The 14,542-nt window shown below is 38.1% G+C and overlaps 2 protein-coding genes across 2 annotated transcripts in view; both read left to right on the plus strand.

Moving 5' to 3' along the window:
- The window catches only part of stip1 (stress-induced phosphoprotein 1), a 12,065-nt gene extending 6,354 nt beyond the window's left edge, over positions 1 to 5,711 (plus strand). The window contains exons 8-14 of the mRNA XM_020600500.1: positions 2,254 to 2,374; positions 2,520 to 2,616; positions 2,715 to 2,839; positions 2,969 to 3,005; positions 3,140 to 3,243; positions 3,811 to 3,983; positions 4,104 to 5,711. Of these exons, the coding sequence (XP_020456156.1) occupies positions 2,254 to 2,374; positions 2,520 to 2,616; positions 2,715 to 2,839; positions 2,969 to 3,005; positions 3,140 to 3,243; positions 3,811 to 3,983; positions 4,104 to 4,176 (730 nt within the window). The 3' untranslated portion in view covers positions 4,177 to 5,711. The remainder of the gene's footprint in view (positions 1 to 2,253; positions 2,375 to 2,519; positions 2,617 to 2,714; positions 2,840 to 2,968; positions 3,006 to 3,139; positions 3,244 to 3,810; positions 3,984 to 4,103) is intronic.
- A 569-nt stretch (positions 5,712 to 6,280) lies between these two features.
- rps6ka4 (ribosomal protein S6 kinase, polypeptide 4) overlaps positions 6,281 to 14,542 on the plus strand; it is a 13,285-nt gene continuing 5,023 nt past the window's right edge. The window contains exons 1-15 of the mRNA XM_020600497.1: positions 6,281 to 6,298; positions 7,153 to 7,242; positions 8,427 to 8,498; positions 9,389 to 9,456; positions 9,766 to 9,916; positions 10,113 to 10,228; positions 11,157 to 11,264; positions 11,398 to 11,478; positions 11,840 to 11,943; positions 12,147 to 12,297; positions 12,401 to 12,562; positions 12,793 to 12,918; positions 13,640 to 13,773; positions 13,884 to 13,977; positions 14,145 to 14,315. Coding sequence (XP_020456153.1) covers positions 7,155 to 7,242; positions 8,427 to 8,498; positions 9,389 to 9,456; positions 9,766 to 9,916; positions 10,113 to 10,228; positions 11,157 to 11,264; positions 11,398 to 11,478; positions 11,840 to 11,943; positions 12,147 to 12,297; positions 12,401 to 12,562; positions 12,793 to 12,918; positions 13,640 to 13,773; positions 13,884 to 13,977; positions 14,145 to 14,315 — 1,626 coding nt within the window. The 5' untranslated portion in view covers positions 6,281 to 6,298; positions 7,153 to 7,154. The remainder of the gene's footprint in view (positions 6,299 to 7,152; positions 7,243 to 8,426; positions 8,499 to 9,388; positions 9,457 to 9,765; positions 9,917 to 10,112; positions 10,229 to 11,156; positions 11,265 to 11,397; positions 11,479 to 11,839; positions 11,944 to 12,146; positions 12,298 to 12,400; positions 12,563 to 12,792; positions 12,919 to 13,639; positions 13,774 to 13,883; positions 13,978 to 14,144; positions 14,316 to 14,542) is intronic.

Raw genomic sequence — 14,542 nt, forward strand, 5'->3', positions numbered from 1 at the left:
GTTCACCCAAATTCTTGAATCGATTGTGCTTGACAAACCTCTCAAGGCTGCGGTTCTCTTGGTTGGTTGTGCATCTTTTTTCTACCACTCAACTTTCTGTTAACATGCTTGGATACAGCACTCTCTGAACAGCCAGCTTCTTTGGCAATGAATGTTTGTGGCTTACCCTCCTTGTGAAGGGTGTCGATGATTGTCTTCTGGACAACTGTCAGATCAGCAGTCTTCCTCATGATTGTGTAGCCTAGTGAGCCAAACTGAGTGACCATTTTGAAGGCTCAGTTGACTAGCTGAGTGGCATGTCACCATATTATAATTTATTGAGATAAAGTCCATGTACATATACAATCCGGGTAGGACAGAGGTGGTTGCGGAGACCAGGATGAACAGGTGAGCAGACAGGCTAACGGCAGGAACCAGGGGAGTAGGAGGAGCAGGACGGACAGGTGAATAGACAAACTAACCAGGAGGACTGGTGAATGAAAAGGAAATCCACAGCACAGGAACTGTCAGCGTGGATATCAAAATAACGTCTGGCTAACCTCATGGAATAAACATACAAAGAGATCCACAGCACAGGAAATGTCAGCATGGATGTCTAGAGACATATAACACAAAACATGTAACCTATGTACAAAATGAGATCCACAGCACAGGAACTGTCAGCATGGAAATCAAGATGATGTGCCTCACATACCACGACTATATGTATAGGTGAGTTAGGTATATAGGTATAAGTTCTTTTAATGCTCCAGCGATGACGGAGCGTCTGCCAGAGGTTAAAATAAGGTAGGGAAGTCATTACAGTAACGCACCTCAGCTGTGCACAACAATTCACGAGTCACTAATTACAGCAAGCGACACAGCTGAGTTGCTGATCCCACAAAAAGGAAAGAGCAGGAGAGAGAAAGGCAAAAGAGGGGCAGGTCGCGCCGAGCGGACCTGACACTTTGACTCAGAAATTTTCTACACTTCACACTTCTGAAATATGTAGCGTTATTTGGAAAAAATAATGGGAAAATTGTACTTCAGCATACTTTCAGGTAGATATGCCTTTCAGGTGTCAAAATGTTCAGCATTTTCAGGGAGATCCTTCAGCACATTGCATCCACACGCATTTTCGACAGGAAATGCATTTCTTTAGTTTATTATTTTGGGATCTTCCACCCTTTTTTTGGCCCTTTACAAGTCCAGCATACTTTCAGCTATACAGGCCATTGAGGTCTTTATCTGTTCAACTCTTCAAGGACATCCCTGCTTGTGTGTTTTTTAAATACCGTTTATACTTTTTAATTGATTCAGATTTATATTTTGCAATACAAGTCAATGGGCGCTCAAAGTGTCGATTCAATGACACAGTCTTGGAGTGCCATCTGGTGGTTCATAAAATGCAGCGCAATTGAGACATGCCACTACATAACTCCTCTCTCTCCTTCTCTCTGTCTCTCTCCCCCTCCCACCCCTTTCTCTCTCACACACACGTTCACACCTACTTGTTTTACCTACTTTGTGGGGTCCTATTGGACTATTTTCACATTTTGATAAGTTCCGCATACGTTCAACTAGAAAAGCCATTCACGTATCAAAATGTTCAGCTCTTCAAGGCCATTCCTACTTTATTGCATCTCATCCTTCAGATTATTCAACAAAGAACCTCAGCCAATTCTTCTCAACTATTTCAACAAAGAAATTCATCCATTTCTTCTCATCTTTCAGCTGTTTCAGCAATTGATTTCAGGCATTTTCAGGATGATCTTTCAGCTTTTATTAGCATCCACACGCATTTTCAACAGGAAATGCATTTCTCTAGTGTTATGTGCACTCTTACCTTGTGTGGCAACAAACAGCATGACAGCTGACTATTGTCTGAGGAGGTGTCTGTGTTTTTAAATGGACCTTGTGCTGTCAGTTGTTTTTGGACACGCAACTGATCATCAGTGGAGCTAACTGTGTGTGTGTGTATACCTGCATTTAGCATTATGTTAGCTGCCACAGCTGACGGATATCCACATATACAAAAGCATTATATTGTAATGTGTTCTGCTGTGGTGCTGTACACTCATCCTTGGTCGTAAACAGAAAACCTGTTTGTTATATTTAGTAATTTCTTCGAGTATAAATGTGTTTTTATGATTTATTTTTATAAATATAAAAAAATCTCACTCCATTAAACTTCCCTTTGCTTAAATGAATGTTGCTCTTTCTTAGTTGTTGGCTGATATAAATTTGATCTATTTTCTCTTGCACCTTTTACAGGGCCTTGGCTAGGATTGGCAACTCGTACTTCAAGCAGGAAAAATACAAAGAAGCAATTCAGTATTTCAACAAGAGTCTGACGGAGCATCGTACTCCTGATGTCTTGAAGAAGTGTCAACAGGTGCAGTGCAGCTGATATTCCTAGTTTGAATTACAGTATTCTTTATCCATACTTAAGTTTTCAGTAGATTTTTAGGGTTTCCTAGACCTGCATGTGGACAGTTGAGGACTTGACTTGTACCTTGATACTGTCATTGTTTGTACAGGCAGAGAAGATACTGAAGGAGCAGGAGAAACTAGCCTACATCAACCCAGACTTAGCCCTGGAAGAGAAGAACAAGGGCAATGATGCCTTCCAGAATGGTGTGTATAATAGTCGTAGCATATGTTGGTTTGTTGTCACCCGAGTCTTTTTTTTTTTTTGAACATGTAATAAGTTAAAGATGTTTTCCTTTCGACAGGAGACTACCCCTTAGCCATGAAACATTACACAGAGGCCATCAAGAGAAACCCCAATGATGCCAAGCTGTTTAGTAACAGAGCAGCCTGCTACACAAAGCTGCTGGAGTTTCAACTGGCCCTGAAGGTACATTTCATTTTTACCAGGCACCTCTGTGAGTCAGTTAATGAGATTCTGTCCTGACAACAATGTGCCTCTCTATTTTACTGCTTGTTAAAAATTACCCTTGTGAAATTTTTTTTGTTTTTTTGTCAGGATTGTGAAAAGTGCATCAATCTTGAGCCTACCTTCAGTAAGTAGTAAAACATTTTATTAATTAAGTTTAGCTCAAGTTATGGTATATTAATATTAATTAATTTAAAATGCTGATAAAAGTTTAGAATCAGGTCAAATCATTCAGATTTTACAACTAACATATTTTCACAGTTAAAGGTTATACACGTAAAGGAGCTGCTTTGGAGGCCATGAAAGATTATTCTAAAGCCATGGATGCATACCAGAAGGCTCTAGAGCTTGACTCTTCCTCCAAGGTAATTTATGGGTTTCTACACAGTTCAGAAAAGACCTGTAATAAATGGAAGATATAACCTGAAAATCCCAGGCAATGCAAAGTAATATATGAGAGATAATGTGTTACTATGTATAACATTTCTCCAAGGCATAACTGTTCCATATTTACTGTGTACACTAATTACTGTAGAATGCTAGTTTTCATCCTGCCTTCAACTCATGTTGGAAATTTCAAAGTTGAGTTTGAGTTTTGTTTATATTTTTTCCCAGCATTTATACCATCATTGCTCAATTTGCACATGGTGACAGTTTATTGCATGCAATCAATAAATGCAGTACATAGCAATTGTTTAATTTTGTGACATAGTAGTTATGTGTCAGGATTAGTAGCTTTTAGCAAGAAGGTGATGTAAAATCTAAGTATTGAGCACAATAACCTATAAAGAAAATCAGTGAAAATCAAAACAAGTGAAATTTTAAGGTTCTCTGTAGTAATGGTGTATAAATTCTTGTCCATATTTGCTGCATAGTCAGGAAATAGATTTTTTTTTTTTTTTTGGTAAATCATTTACCATCTCTACCTTCAGGAAGCCACAGAAGGCATCCAACGCTGCATGGTCAGTCAGGCGATGAGGAATGACAGTCCTGAGGACGTGAAGAAAAGGGCTATGGCTGATCCTGAGGTACAGCAGATTATGTCTGACCCAGCCATGCGCATGATCCTTGAGCAAATGCAGAAGGACCCTCAGGCACTCAGCGAGTAAGTTTACTAACTTGTGTGTTAGTTTCCTTCTCTGCACATAGTCATTATTGTGCAAATGAACAGACATCCACAGAAATGAATAAAGAAATGTTCATTTTTTTCCTCTTTGATCCTCAGCCACTTAAAAAATCCGGTTATTGCTCAGAAGATTCAAAAACTCATTGATGTTGGACTGATAGCAATTCGTTGATGAAAGATGAGCCAGATGTGTCAAGAAACTCCCAAGACTACATTGGAACAACATGCAGATCCTGACCGAATATTACATTCTCTTTTCTTGCCTTCAAATTATATTGTCCTTGGTCTCACTGAGACTTGGTGTGTATGTAATTTTTTTTTGTAAGTTCACAACTTTTTCATTTTATCAAGGAAAGCATCTTGTCTGGAAAATTTCAGGACTCCAGAAATCTTTCTTAAAAAACTGTTCATGTGTACAGATGCTTAAATACATCTTACAATAAAGATCACAATGCAATGCACCAGCATGCTCAGTGTTTAAAGGGGAGGTCCACCCTAAAAGGCTTCACATATTCCTATAGGTTTATGAATATGGTTTAAGAGAATGAGACCAAAAGTAAACAAATTTCTACTCTCAAAATCAAGATTGTAATGTAGATCACAAATTGTGATTCTCAACACTGGTCACTGTTCTTCACTCTTACGATGTCCTCTTTAATCTTGACTAAAAATGGTGCTTTAAAGTTGAGGTGTCATGTTTGTTTTCCTTGGTGCTTCCTCCATTGGTCATCTCCCACACCTTAGGGCCAAAGCTAAAACCTCCCCATCTTTTAAACTATTTGCTTGGATTTTGTTTATGTACCACATATATCAAGTAAATGACGAGCTTTTTTTGACTGGGACAGAGACGGGATGGATGTAGACAAACTTGGGACTAGGATGGTAAGAATCATTGCCTTTAAGGGTTGAGAGATTTTTTTTTTTTTTGTGGTCACAAGAAAAATTAATGTTTTATTAAACAGTTCATAAAGCCATTTAGGCAGCCATGTTTTTGTTTCTATGTTGGTGGAAAAACTTGGGGTTAAAACTCTTGTGCTATAGGTGAAATATCAGCAAGATTGTCAAAGTCATAAGAATGCTGTTGATAACGCTCTGCTCTGTGAGCAGGAGTGTAATGAACTTATCTAGTACACCAGTATTATGACATGGTGATAAAGTTTAAACTTTGCATAGGAGGTGTGTCAGTAATTAAAACGGTAGGGTAAAGTAGAGTAGATACCTTTGGCTGGCCTGACAGAGGAAGTATTGTGATATTTAAAGGGTGGATTTGCCTTTCAAATCTAGCAACTAGTGGTTGCGTATTTGGGGTCATTTATCTTGCTTAATATTTGCTTGTCTTAAGAGTACTGAAGACCCAGTCCTACCTGTCATCACATCCTGATGTATTTTACGAAAGCAAAGAGGTAGTTCATTAGGTGACTTGTGCCAGCCTTTTCTGATTCAAACTGTAATCCTGTAATCAGTTTTCTTCACACTTGGTGAAATTTGTCCTCCCATACAGCTCCCTGGGTGCTTAGTTTCTGTTTGCAGAGAAAACATGTATGCGGTAATATTGCTATTAATCTTTAGGCCACACGTGGCTTCAGATACCTCAGAGTCACAACATTGTCATATTTGTGCTATGGTTTCCTTGGGGAACTCAGAAATGTTAGAAATGTATTGTTTCACCTTTTGTTCTACAGTAGAATTGCTTGGGAATTCTCTAATAAATCTAGTAATTATACACTACATGTAACAAATGTGGAACTCAGTGTAAAACAAACTGTCCCAAGAAAACTGAAATATACAGTATCTGAATGTATTTTAAAGGTCAGCGGTGGCTTTTTTGTCCTGCAAGACCAGCAGTGTTGACGCTGGCTGAATGCAGTAGTAGACCTATATTTCATAGTAGCGACTTAGTTAATGTGATTGCAACTTTACATTATACATGCACCAGTAAATACATAGTGGAGAGATACTTCATAGGAGCATGTATAAATAGTTATGCTTGTTAAAGTTTATACATTTCAAGCAAAAATGACATCTTAAACAGGGTTAACAGATATTTTTAGTAAGTTATACACAAAAACTCTAGGCACCCTAGGCTTTCGTTTAAAACCTGTAGTTGATCAGCCATTTGGTCAATGTATTATTAATTTTGGTTTATATGGTTAAGAAATCTAAACAATTCCATACAAGAAAAAACTTAAGCTTGTGGTAAAACTGGGTCTAGCGAGATTTAAAGTTACGTCGCTCCACCCACACTGAGGGTTCACGTGATTGACCGTCGCCCAGGTTGTGTCGAAAGCATCCTGGTATTAGCAGTTAGCTAGCCGCTGACAAAAAAAAAAAACAAACAAACAAATTAGGGTGTGAATGTTTTCATCATGGACGAATTATTAAGTCGACTCTAGTGGATACAAAGAAGATAAGGAATTATCCAAACTGGCCTTTTCCAACATGGTCTTATAGCTGGTATCTAGAGAGGCCAGTTAACATAGCTAACTAAACATTAGCATTAGCCAACGTTCAAACTTTGATGGGCAGTAGTAGTAAGTTGCTAGCTAACGGTTGCTGCTAGTTTACAAATGTACTACTATAATACCCGCTAGCTAGGTAACGTATTGTTACTGTAGCAAAGATGGAAACTAACTGCCTTTTTAGCTGTTCACACACTGACTAACAATGCGTTATTTATCAGTCATTCATGTATAACTGGTGGTAATGTTACTACTAAGTAACGTCAGCCAACTTATGAATACGAATAACGTAAACGCAGCTAATGCTAACAGTAGTCACCTATACTGTGTTAACACTTTAATGTACACAGCACTGGTCTTTAACTGAGCTAAACGTGCAATAAAGCACAACATTTAATTTGTATCCGGAATCTGAATAACAACACGTCTATTTTTTCAGATTATTTTCGGCGAGTCCTATGAGATAAATAATGCGAAAAACCAGAATGTGAGGTTTAACCACAGGGCAACATTATTGTCTGGAAAACACAGCTGTCTGGTCATTTCGATAGTCCTTGCATTTCTCATAATGCCTCTATAATAGATGTTTGAAATTGTTGAGCGTGTAGTGTAATATCCTGTAAATACTAAAATATCTGGCTACCCAGTTTATCTTAATCAGTTGGTATATAGTCTACTTTTATTTTAAGTTATGCCAGGGGACGCATCTGATAGTAGTGATGACTCCGATGCAAAAACAAATGAAAAGGCCTGTACCGTCAAGCATCAGATCACTAATGGTAAGTCATCTATACAGTACTGTTTCTTGTCAAGCACGCTCATAACCAGAAAAATAGAACAACGCGTGTACACTGTAATTCCATCCTTTAATAAACACAACATTTGTAACATGCAGTTTCTAATTGTTGAAGCTTTGCCAGAGAGGGGGTGATACAACTCTGCAGATTTTAAAAGTTACCATGATGCTGGATTTTTGGTAGCAAGGCACTGGATTTCATTATTTATGACAATTCCGAGTATTTATGCTTTATATAAACGCTGTGTATAAAATATTAGAAATACATTTTCTTTGTGATCTTGTGATGTGCAATAAAACACAGCTCCAAGATGTGGCATTGAATTGAATCAATACACAAAATAGTATTCTTAATAATATTTTATGTCAGCTATTTTTTTCTGTAGCACTCTGTTGCATAACACTATACAGGTGTTCTGCTTTTCAGAACTCAGTGTTATGTACAGTAGCTTATGGATTTCCTTTCCTTAGCTATTCAATTCTCAATTAAGATGACAATTGCTTATCCACCTATGTGCCAAGCTTTCAGGGCATTTGAGAGTCAAGACTAAGGAGCTGCACCTTCTTCAGAAAGGGATGTTGTCCCAGTTTGTTGTGTCTCAGCCAGAATACAAAAATTAACTGAGGATCTTGTTGTTGTTGGAGAGGTGAATGTAATAATCCTGAACTGGGTTTTTATTACTTTGAAGTTTAAAATAAATGAATTGATTAAAACTAAAGTCAGGGCAGGATAAATACACTGCTCTAGTTAAGGTGCATATTCCTTACTATATGAGAAATCTACAGTATGATTGTGGTAATTCTGTGGCAATTCTCAGTTAAAATGGATTAGATCTCTTGTAGTTTGTTTAGGGACACTTATTACTGAATTCAATTTATAGTGTACATCTACAAAGAAAATCCACAAAAAAAATCACACAAAGCAGAGAACTGCTGCTGTATCTTCCTGTGGTTTGATGAAAACTTTAAGGAAAGCTTTAAGGTTAGCTTTAGATTGGCCACACCATAATCAGTGGTATCTCAGCATATTTTAAGAGATGCTAATACATTTTTGAAATGTGTCTGCCTGTCATTTTTAAAACAAACAATCTGTCTGGAGAGTACACCATTTGACCATATATACTGCATGTTGTGTACATGACTGTGGCATTTGCTCTTTGTTACTAGCTAACTTCACAGGTAACACTGAGAGAGTTGGTATGGAGAACTTTGAGCTGCTCAAAGTATTGGGAACTGGAGGTAAGTGTCCACATGGAGCATGAAATACAGTCAGTATGGAAAGTATTCAGACCCTATTAAGTTTTCCATATTTTGTTATGTTTCAGACTCATCTTAAAATTGATTCAGTTTAATTATTTCCCCATCAATCTACACATAATACCCATCAACAATAAAGAGAAAATAGGTTTTTGGAGTGTTTTGTAAATTCATTAAAAATAAGTATTCAGACCTTTTGTTAGGACAGTTGGAATTGAGCTTTGGTGCATCCTACTCCTATCATTGGTCATTGAGATGCTTCTACAGCTTGATTAGATTCCACCTGTGCCTAATTTAATACATTGGATATGATTAGGAAGGGCACACACCTATCTGTATAAGATCTCACAGATGATCGTGTATGTCAGAGTGAAAAGAAAAGCCATACGTTTCTCGAGAACTGTCCACAGACCTGCAGAACAGGATTGTGTCAAGACACAATGGCAGTTTATTGATAATCGATTAATCATTGACATTCTTATGTAAAACATTTTTTTACAACCTGATTTGGGAGTTTCAAATCATCAAGGCAGCATGAGTAGTATCTGAATGTTTAGAGGGTAGCTCATAGTCTGGAGATAGATCCTAACTGGTCTCATCCATACTGAATACGGGAGATGCTAGAGGCTGGTTCTGTCAACAAAACAACACCTGATTAAATTGTGTCTGCAGGATTGTTTTTAAATATGCATGGTTGATTGTAAGACAGTTGAATAATTTTTGCACCTGTTCAACCTCTGCTCATGTTGCAGTGGCTCCAGACTTAATTGGGGTACAATGTGATTACATTTAATTGTTTTATGGTAGTTTTTAACTTTCTTACTAGCAGTAATTTGAATCACTCAAATGAGGAAATATTTGTCTTTGTTTAGCTTATGGAAAAGTGTTTTTGGTCAGGAAGAACAGCGGTCACAATGTGGGCCAGCTATATGCTATGAAGGTAAGAATATTAGTTGATGTGATTACAGTCATAAAAAGTTTACATTTTTGGGTAATGTTTTAATTTCAAGATGGGAAACCCTTTAAACTGTTTAAATGATTCAATGACTTTGCTCTTATTCAAAATTCAGTTATAGTACAGTATATAGTAAAGATTGAAAGTTGAAAGAAGAAATGTAGAAAAAATATGCCATTTATTTTAGCTGTATTATGGATGTACACATTGCATTGACTTAGTGTAGTATTTTACCTAATATCATCTTTAGAATTTAAAAATATTAAATTAAGCCTATTTTAATGACTACCCTAGGTGTTAAAGAAAGCAGCTGTTGTTCAAAAGGCAAAAACAACAGAACACACCCGGACTGAGAGGCAGGTGTTGGAGCACATCCGCCAGTCTCCGTTCCTGGTCACGCTTCACTATGCCTTTCAGACACAGAGCAAACTACACCTCATATTGGGTGAGTGGTGGGACCCTAGAGCCAGATGTGGAGATCACATGTCCTGTCTTGAAGAGCTCAATGGATTTTCTCTTCATGTTTCTGTCTATCATTGTATGTCTGTTTATTGACCTTTTGTACATGATGTGTGTTTGTGTAATATTTGGGTGATATTTATTTAAGATTCCTGTGTATTTGTCTCTGTGTGTGAGTACAGACTATGTGAGCGGCGGGGAGTTGTTCACTCATTTGTACCAGCGGGATCACTTTCCTGAGGAGGCGGTGCGGATATATATTGGGGAAATAATCCTTGCTCTGGAGCACCTGCACAAGGTGCGTGTCACTCAGCTCTATAACGTCAGTGTTTTGACTCTAGGGGGAAGAAGCAAGACAGCAAGCTTACAGAGCCACTGCACTGACATAATACCCCCATACAGTTGTTATAGGTGATGTTTGGCACATCACCTTAAAGACACATTTAGCAGACACGGCAAAATTATCAACCTATTGGAGTTGTTTGTGGACATCTGATTTGGTTGCCGCCAACTCCTCAGTAAAATAAATGGGTCTTTTTTCTTCTAAATGGGTGACCTTCTTCACTAGATAGTCACAAACTGCGTCTGTCATTTTAATCTTACTGCCTGAAATACTCTCTCACATGCTGATGTTGCCTAATGGTTACTTAATAAAGTTTCTCAACTAGCTGCAGGTGGAAACCTACTGAATTTCAGCAAGCAACGGTAGTTTTGAAAGACTCTTACAGTATGTCATTTTGCATCATGTGCACTGTATAGACGGAGGGTAGAATGTGCACATTTTAAGGTTGTTTTAAGAATATTTTGACAACACTCCTGAGGTTTCTATTAATAGTAGTCTAACTTTGTAGCATCACAGGCATTACCAAAATAAATAAAATTGTTTACTTTGGAACCATTTGCTATATAGTAGATTGATGTAGCTTGTCATGTAGCTTCTCATTTTCTCAGGTATTGCGGCAGTTAATGTTTGTGTTTCCATTTGTGTTGCTTTCTGGGCAGTGGTTTATTGTGACAAGTTTAGGAGTTAGTAGTTCTGATTTAGAAGGTCAGAACTTCTTAATGTGCTTTAAAATGCTGTGATTACTGTACATAAGCAGTAGATTACAGGGAATGTCTGTCATCTGTGTTTGTAAAAATGTTTACTGTGTATATTGCATGTCATCATACATTACTGCACTTACCATGAATGTGACAGGCAAGTTTTCAATGTGTTTTCTATACAGCTTGGGATCGTCTACAGAGACATCAAATTGGAAAACATTCTTCTCGACAGTGAAGGCCATGTGGTTTTGACAGATTTTGGGCTCAGCAAAGAGTTTCTGGACGAAGAGGTATATGAGCACTTTAGTAATATCTAAACACCAAATGTGTCTGCATCTGGACAATGTGTGTATTCTGTTATTGTAATCATAATATTTTTTTCATTTAAGATGAGTTTTTATCTCTTCTTTCGCCTCATTACAGAAGGAGAGGACCTACTCTTTTTGTGGCACAATTGAGTACATGGCACCTGAAATCATCCGGGGGAAAACAGGGCATGGCAAGGTAAATGTATGAGAGTAAGGCAGCCAGGAGGGGTGGTAAGGTTAAAGATTTTAAGCGGTAACACATCAGGAACTGCAGTGTTCAGACTGTAATCCTATATATTCAGATGGTTTAGGATGATGAAGCTCTGTTATGACTTGAACATTTAGTGTGAATTTAAATGCTGAGTACTATATGTCTTTGGGTAACTAAGTAGCATGTACTTGAACACTGTATGGGCGAATGTACTGTACCACACATTAGATCAAAATTAAGATTAGATCATGGCAGACAACACATCTTGCACTGAAAACACACATTGTCCGCATTTGTTTAGTTCTTTTTCCCTTACGTAGTGTTTTTAACCGGTTTCCCCCTTAAGTCTGTAGATTGGTGGAGTCTTGGGATCCTGATGTTTGAGTTGCTGACAGGAGCATCTCCTTTTACCTTAGAGGGAGAGAGAAACTCCCAGAGCGAGGTGTCAAAGTAAGTGGTTCTGATTCCATTTCTATAGAATATGTATTCAAGCCTTTATAATTCTCTAATTCATAAAAAATGTTGCAGCTGCTGTATTGGATAGACAAATCACTTTACTTAACATGTGCAATTGTTAATAACACAATGACAATCATAAAGCCTGATTTGAGTTCTGATTTCCTTCTCCATCTCTTTTGTCCCTCTTCACTCAGACGTATTTTGCGCTGTGATCCACCATTCCCCTCACTGATTGGACCTACTGCCCAGGACCTGCTCCGGAAGTTGCTGGTGAAAGATCCCCACAAGAGGCTGGGCTCTGGACCACGAGGAGCTGAAGACATCAAGGCACATCCCTTCTTCAAGGTCCTGCTTACCTCAATTGCTGTTTACGCAGATAGATTTCTTGTCCTGTCACCATTTTCATTCATCCATAACTGTTTTTATCTGTTTGTATGTTTCCTAACAGGGACTGAACTGGGCTGACTTGGCTCAGAAGAAGGTGCAAAGTCCATTCAAGCCAGAGCTGAAGAGTGAGCTTGACGTGGGGAACTTTGCTGAGGAGTTCACAGGGATGGAGCCCGTCTACTCTCCGGCGAGTACTCCTCCGAGCACTGACCGCCTCTTCCAGGTCAGTAAAACGTTTATCAAAACAAAATGCATGCAATCACCATCTTGAAAAAATATTTGGATTTAGTAGACCCTAGTTTATTAACAAATTAGCCTATAGTAATAGATGTCTGAATGTCTTTTCTAATAAACCCATTGTGCAGTTTGTTGTTCATTCCCTCTCACTCAAAGCACACTGTTCATAATGTATTACGTCATCATACGCCTCATAACTCTTCTTTGCTATTTTAGGGTTACTCCTTTATAGCTCCCTCCATCCTGTTCAACAAGAATGCGGTCATGGGAGACTATGTAGAATCCCAGTTTAGTGCTGATCGACCAGGATTGGCCTCTGTCCAGCGCAGTGCCATGTTAGAGGTATGGGTCTTAAACCTCTAGGTCTTGTCTAATAACACTTTTTGGTTATACTTAAAAGTGATTTTTACATTAGTTGTTGGTCTTTACTTTAAAATTGGTGTCTTTTTTCTTTATTGGAAGCCCTTCTGTAAACTAAACAAATGTAAAATAGTGTCTTCAAAGCATGAGCAGTGCTTAGATTATTAAGATGGCTTACGTTATTTTAAAACAGTATATGAGAAATATAACAATTATCAGGATATTTTGTTCTAATATCATCATATAGAATCATAGTATCTCTTTAGTATTTCAAGTCTGCTTGTCTAGGTGATGTTTATCACATTAGGTTACATGGTGTAAAGGAAGTAAAAGCTGCAGCGGTGTTCAGTGTTACAGAATTCAGTTGAAGAGAAATCAGAATTAGTAATTGCTTTGTATTGCTAATTTAACAACAAAAATGTTCATACTCGTCATATAAAGAACATTAATGACAAAAAATGCATGTTCATACATTGATTAGCCCAGTTTTTCAGTGTAAATTCAGATTGTAACCCTGTGTAAATCCATATGTTCCTTTATGGTAAACCCTTCTCAGGTACATTGTCATTATAGGTTCTGTTACATATTGGTCAATGTACATCAAAGTTGTTGCTGCTGGGTACCATTTCCTTTTGCAAAAGCAGGAAAAAAAACATCTGCCTTCACAGCTCAGTGTGATTCACAGTGCCCCTTCTTTGTTCAGGAATCACAGTTTTTTCAGCACTATGAGCTGTGTCTTCAAGGACCACCCCTAGGTGAGGGTAGTTTTTCTGTCTGCAGGAAATGCAGGCACAAGCAAAGTGGCCATGAGTATGCAGTCAAGATTGTAAGCCGCAGGTGAGTGGAGATGTAACGTCTTAGTAATAGCTTTGTATTTGTGTGCTTGACTTAGCTTTATGCTATCACCATAGCAGCAGAACACTGGATGTTTCTTTTGACTGTGTTAGAATGGAGGCAAACACTCAGAGGGAGATTGCTGCTTTGAGACAATGTGAGGCTCATCCCAACATCGTCAAGCTGCATGAAGTATATGCTGATCAGGTACAATGGAGAGAAACCACATAAGATGATGTACAATTATTGGCATAGCATTAATGCAAAAAAAAAATTTATATATTATATGTGCTTTCTAGGATGTAATTCTGGATATTAAGCCACGGGCAACAAGTGTCATAAACCTAATTTTTGCACATCTCACTCTCCGTTAGTTCCACACATATTTAGTGATGGAACTTCTACAAGGTGGGGAGCTGCTAGAAAGGATCAAGAGGAAGAAACTCTTTGGCGAGGCAGAGGCCAGTCAGCTGTTACAGAGCCTAGTGTCAGCTGTCAGCTTCATGCATGAGAACGGAGTCGTGCACAGAGATCTCAAACCAGAGGTGGGCTGTGACTTACTGACTTGATTATTTCCTGAAAATATACAATGTGTCCCATATCTGATGCAGATTTTATTTAAAAAAAATCCATCCAACACTGTTGTTTTATAATTCTACTGTATCACATTACTGAAATTAGAAATGCATTTCGAGAATTAAAACAGAAACTTATGTTTTAGAAGTTAGGAAGGAGGCCATGGTGTCTGAAATCACTGGCCCCAGTAACATGG

This window comes from Monopterus albus, unplaced genomic scaffold, assembly GCF_001952655.1.
Source record: "Monopterus albus unplaced genomic scaffold, M_albus_1.0 scaffold47.1, whole genome shotgun sequence".
Classification (NCBI taxonomy): domain Eukaryota; kingdom Metazoa; phylum Chordata; class Actinopteri; order Synbranchiformes; family Synbranchidae; genus Monopterus; species Monopterus albus.